The sequence below is a fragment of the Capsicum annuum genome, chromosome 2 (assembly GCF_002878395.1).
Source record: "Capsicum annuum cultivar UCD-10X-F1 chromosome 2, UCD10Xv1.1, whole genome shotgun sequence".
Lineage (NCBI taxonomy): Eukaryota > Viridiplantae > Streptophyta > Magnoliopsida > Solanales > Solanaceae > Capsicum > Capsicum annuum.
Genome location: NC_061112.1, coordinates 88,554,546 through 88,560,489, shown reverse-complemented (window position 1 = coordinate 88,560,489; position 5,944 = coordinate 88,554,546). Strand labels below are relative to the sequence as shown.

General features: G+C 39.3%; 1 protein-coding gene across 1 annotated transcript; it reads right to left on the bottom strand.

The window, feature by feature from the left end:
* Positions 1 to 355: 355 nt before the first annotated feature.
* LOC107858678 (leucine--tRNA ligase, cytoplasmic) lies at positions 356 to 5,145 on the bottom strand. Its single transcript, XM_016703436.2, has 2 exons — positions 4,785 to 5,145; positions 356 to 3,925 (listed from the first exon to the last, which is right to left on the bottom strand). The coding sequence occupies exon 2, from the start codon at positions 3,895 to 3,897 to the stop codon at positions 655 to 657; it is 3,243 nt and encodes a 1,080-aa protein (XP_016558922.1). The 5' UTR covers positions 3,898 to 3,925; positions 4,785 to 5,145; the 3' UTR covers positions 356 to 654.
* Positions 5,146 to 5,944: the final 799 nt, after the last annotated feature.

Genomic DNA, 5,944 nt, shown 5'->3' with positions numbered 1-5,944 from the left:
ATTCAGTTTTCTGTTTCGTATATGTAATGAAATCTGAATGGAGAATAGTTTATCACAATTTTCAAAAAGATTCCAAGGAACAAAAAGGTTAGCAAATGCCATGTATCTTTATGTTATCACAATTTACTTGAGTAACGTTATAGATCCACTTAAGAGACTGTTCTATGGGATTCTTCTGGGAAGAAGGAAACTGGACATAATTTCCTTTTTCTCCAAATAGGACTAGCAGTTACAAATTTGATCGGAGTAAAAACAATAGCGTCAACATCTGAAATAACGTACACTACTGAACAAAGTACAGTCATACTTGGACAGCATATACAGCATCAAAAGAAAATTAAGCTATAAGCAGAAATGATCAAAAGCAGATACAACTAGGAAACACTGTAGAATGTAAAACTCAAAGATGTCATGGCTTCATCCGAAGTGTCTAATTGCTACTCGGTGAGTACTAATGTGGAGATATAAGTGCAGTTGCTCCAATATTCATGATTGAAGTAAGTAAACTACTAGTTTGGACCTAAAACTCAGCAAACTTCAGCAACTAATAGTGTGTGGGAAGAATATTGGGACAAAAAGAACCTTGAAAGAGAAAGTATTACATCCTTTAGGTCTCAAACGAGAAATATTCAATATGCTGCAAAAATGTTCTACTCAGAGAAAGATAGCAGTTGGATCCCCTGGTGAGGGAGGATTCTGCTTCACGACTGCAGCATGAGGTCCCGCTCTCTTCAAAGCATCATCTGTCATAGATAATATCTCTAATGTCTCAAGACCAAGCTGTCTCTTGATCAAGTCCGAGTTCTTCTCAAGGACTTCAATCTCGCCAAAAGGAAGCTTCAAGTCCAATGCTTGAACCCCAACAACCACAACTTCGTCTTTCTTGAACCTCAGGAATGGCATACAGAGCTTTTGTATTTGTTTGAAATTGCCTTGTTGTCCAATATCACTCTTCTGCAATTCGGAGAGGATTTCTTTGTCAGGTGCAAAGGTGCTGGTTGAAGAGTCAAATTTCCTCTGCAGAATCTCCAAACATTCCTTTTTCCATCCCCTATACTGCTCATCCACAAATATCAGGCCCACAGAAGGTTTGCTTTGGCTACTCAAATTTGCATTTCCTTTCTTTGAACCAGAAACTTGCTTCTGAAGCAGCTTCCTCATCGAGACAATCGTGTCTTGCAAATATTTGTTGGCCTTCTTAAGGCTAGGATCTGGTAAATCAGCCTCTGGCCACCCAGCTTTTATGCCATAACCATCCTTCTTCAAAAGCTTTCTCCAGGCATATTCAGCATAGTGTGGGCAGATCGGAGCAATAAGTCGTGTTTGGACATCCATAAATCGCCATAGCAAATTCCGGTTCATGCCTCCTGAACCACAGGAAAGCCTATACTCATCTCTGGCAGCCTGAAGATCATAAAAACCAGTTTTCAGAGCTTCCCGGAACATGTATTCACTATAGTTCTTCTCTGTAGTCCTTACTGCAATATTTATTTCATTAGCAAATACATGGTCTGCATATGTGGATGGTGGCCCAGTTCTTAAAGATGGCTCTGCATCAAGAACCTCCTGCATCCATGCTATTTCTTTTGTGAGACGTAAGATAGCAGCATTAGCTGTTTCAAAAACGAAGTTAGCATCATCCATTCCATCACCCGCATCAGCAAGAGAAAAGCGTGTGGCATCAGATGAAAACTCTTCAATTGCCTGCCGGAGTGTTCGGAAATTTCCAGTGGACTTGGACATCTTCTCAGAGTTCAGCATTATATGCCCATTGCATCTGAAACCACGTGGCCAGTGGTGTTTAGGGAAGACAGCAGTGTGGTTATAGATGCAAAAGGTAAGATGATTCTGAATAAGATCCTTGCCAGAAACTCTGAGATCGAATGGATACCAGTAAAGAAATTCCTGCTTCATCTCCTTTAGAAGAGAAGAAGATATAGAAGAATTTTCAGGATAAGGGCCATCACAGAACACGAATTCCCAGACCTCATCTGTCAAGTGCTCTGGTTTCACTGAAGAATGATCACTACCATACATGTCCCCTTTCTGCAAGAAATGTGCCACCGTATAATATGCCATATAAATAGTGGAATCGGACAAGGACTCAACTAAGAATTCCTCATCCCAAGGAATACGAGTTCCAAGACCGAAACTGCGAGAACAAGCCCACTGATTAAGCCAGCTGAGAGTGTGCTCAAAACCATGCCGAGTCTCATCAGAGTAGAGTTTCATACTGGCCAAACACTCCTCCGCAGCCTTCCTCCATTCTGATTCTCCATAAGTGAGATACCATTGATCAGTCAAAGCAACAACACATTCATCCCCGGATCGCGACATGACTTTCTTCTCAGGTTCACTATATAATACAGCTTGATTTGTCTCCAAAAGGTTGCTCCTGATCAGACCTTTCGCTTCTTGGACTTTCATACCAGTAAATTCTCCAACAATCATTATTCCTTCATAAAAGCCGCCCTTGTAAATTGTTTTCTTTGCCTCATCAAGCTTATCTCTCTCATTTTGACTCTTGATTTTCTTTTCAATGCAAATTCTCTCAGCTGATCTGTCTCCAAAATCTGGATGGTTGATAATCGGAACTATCTCAAACGGCATGACCCATTCGCCCTTCACACCAAATTTGGCCCTGAAAGCTGGCTTTGACTTCAAATCATGGAGGGCCATATAATCATCTGGAGAATCACTGGGAACACTAGTTACAATTCCAGTTCCCTTTTCAGTAAGAACAGATAACATGGGCAGAGTGTATATTATCTCATTAAATGCCAAGGGAGACCTCAAGGGCAAACCTATAAGATCTCGACCAGACAATGCAACCAAACAAGTAGGCTTCTCAGGGATATGAGACAACCTTTGGTAGGCTAGATTAAGAGCTGCCCTATAAGTCATAACAAAAACCTCGGTATCATTAATCTGAAATGCCCCGTATTTTCCTTCTGGCAAAACCCAAGCATTTGTTTGTCCATACATGGTCTCTGGTCTTAGTGTAGCTGCTGCGAGAAATACCTTTTTCCCCTCCAGAACACTCATTTTTGATGGAAAAGGTGAGACAACTTCCATCTTAATAAGAGTATACTCCTGAGGAATGACACCTTCACCGGAAGCACGGTCATGGTCAGCACATGGCTGACCATCTAGGGGTGAATATACGGTGTACCTGAGATCTTTAACAATCTTTCCCGAGGCTTTCAGCTTCCGCATTTGCCACCGGACAAACGAATCAAAGTACGGATTCATGTCAGTTGTAATAAAAGTCCTACGCCAATCACAACCCAATCCAAACTCCTTCAGATCTTCTACAGCCAGTGGAGGAAAGTATGTTAGCCAGTAATATGGATCTGTAAACCTGGCAATTTCCTCGTCCGACAGACCATAACTCCTCATTATCTCCCACTGGTACTTATCACCACCAGTCTTCGCAACTGCCTTTGATTTTTTCCCTTTAAATTTACCACCTGGTGCGGGCTGGTTTCCTTCAGTCTCGACCTTCACTTCTGCTTCAACACTCTCCTCTTCCTTCTCAGCAGGAAACACAGGTGGGTTCCCAAACCTCAATATCTCCCTCGAAAGCTTATCAGAAGATGCCTTTATAGGCATCCCAGTGCAGTGAAATGCAAAAGGCAAAAGGACAGTAGCACCTCTCAATCTTTGATATGCTGCTGCAAATTCTAGTTTTGACAATGAAAAAGCATGGCCCAAATGTAGATAACCATTCATATAAGGGAAAGGGAAATTTCCAAAGAACTTTTCACCAACTTTAGGAGGTGATTCTTTAGGTTCAGCTTTGAAAACATCACCTTCTGTCCACCACTTATGAACCTGTTTCTCTATCTCCAACAGTTGGTTCCTGCGGGCAAAACTTCTGCCACCTTCTTCGGCCATCACTTCACTATCAGCAAGCCCACAGAATCTACATAAAAAAATAGAAAAAACTCAGTACAGGTGAACATCTTCATAATTATATCTTCATAGATCTCTATCCAGACAATCACAACTGAAAAATCAGTAATTTCCGGTTAGAAATTTCCCACTGAAAAATGTTCACCGGCTGCTCACAATTTTTTTGATAACCGTGGTGTCCAGGACAGCTTATGCGCACCTCGACTAATTTCACAGTGCCACATCGCTCTAGCAAGAGGTATCTGTCCACCAATGCTAGAACATATAGTGTTTTGTCACCGCTGGGAATTGAACCTGTGACCTCACGTCATTGTGCTCTAGGCCACACCCGTGGGTGTTATTCCACAGATATTTTGATTGGGCTATTTCACAGATATTTTGATTGAATCGGTGAAAAAAAGAAAAAACTAATAGTGTTTTTATATGGAAAAATTAGGAAGCTTCTCAGTCTCAATGAGAATTTGTTTGCCACCATTTGTTTTCCCAGTGAGTTGAGTTGGTTTGGTGGAAAATGCATGGGAAATGATGTTTTATAACACAAATTTACCGTTGATTCACGGTGGGAAACGCCTTTGTGTCTAATAACGGATGTTTGAGTAACTTAACAATACCCCACCCCCACCCCCCACCACCACCACCACCAAATCAATTCGTGGTGATAGTGAATGTTTTAAGTAACTTATCGATAAACCCCCAAAGACTGAAACTTTATCAGGTGTTTTCAACACGAGAATGACGAGTATTTGAAAAAATGAAAGATAATAACAAATCAATCTGATTCAAGATAACTGACATAATTACTAGCAAATATAATTCAAGAATTGAGTAACACATATAGAAAAAAGTGACAGAAAAGGGAAAAGGGTTACCTTAATTTGCTTAAATTGAATGGAAATGCAAACACATATGAAGAAAGTTTAGGGTGGAGTGAATATCGTCTCAGTATATGAGACGCCACAGTGAAGAATGAAAATCAAGAATCCAAAGGGTAACGTTTACTAGGTTTTTGCTTTCTTTTGTCTTTTTGCTCTTATTCAGCTTAATCACTCAACTTTAATGGTCCCTTTAAATGTTGGATTAGGCAAGTTCAGCTCCCCTAGATTTTGCTCTCATTTAGCTTCTTCAGCTTTGTTTTTTCCTCTTATCAACTCTCTGTTCGTCTTTACTATTCGATTAAGAAAAATGGATATTCAATAATATTCATTCAATTTGAAATTAATGAATAATTTATTTATTTTACGGTTTAAGGCATTGACAGATATTTAAAATTATTTTGAAAATTCACTTAGACTTTTCAACTAAAATTTGTATCTATCAGACACCCCAACTACTAAAATTGATACCTTTCATACACAAAATACTAGTTTGACAAGAAAAGTGTAACACACTTTCTTTGGTGCGCGTGAATAGTAAAATAAATAATATTTTATTTTTTTAATTTAAAAAATTATATTTAAATTATTTTATTAATATAATTTTTAATTATCCTAATTTCTTAATTATTTTTTTTAAATAAAAAGGAAAAGCAACCCCCCCTTAATTCATCGTTTTCTTCACAACCCCAACCCCCACCCCAAGTTATCATCTTCCTCGCGTACCCCCAACCCTAAGCTGTCGTCTTCCTCGCGTTTTTGGCATTATTTTCTCCGTCACACCATTAATTGTTGCCGTCGGTGCTACAGTACTTAATTATGCCATTAACACGTGTCAGCCACCAACTCTGCCATTAACACCGCCAACTTTGCAATCAAAACAACACCTACAAAAAATTTCAACACCTACAGTCATTACAAAATACTCATTGATTACAAAATCTTTTTTTGTCATTAACACCGTCGGACACCAACTCTGTCATTAACACCGCCAACTCTGCAATCAAAACAACACCTACAGCAAATTCCAACACCTACAGTAATTACAACATACTTATTGATTACAAAATTTACAGCAAATTCCTACACCTACAGTAATTACAAAATACTCACTGATTATAAAATCTTTTTCTTTCTCTTCCTTCTCCGTTTCTACT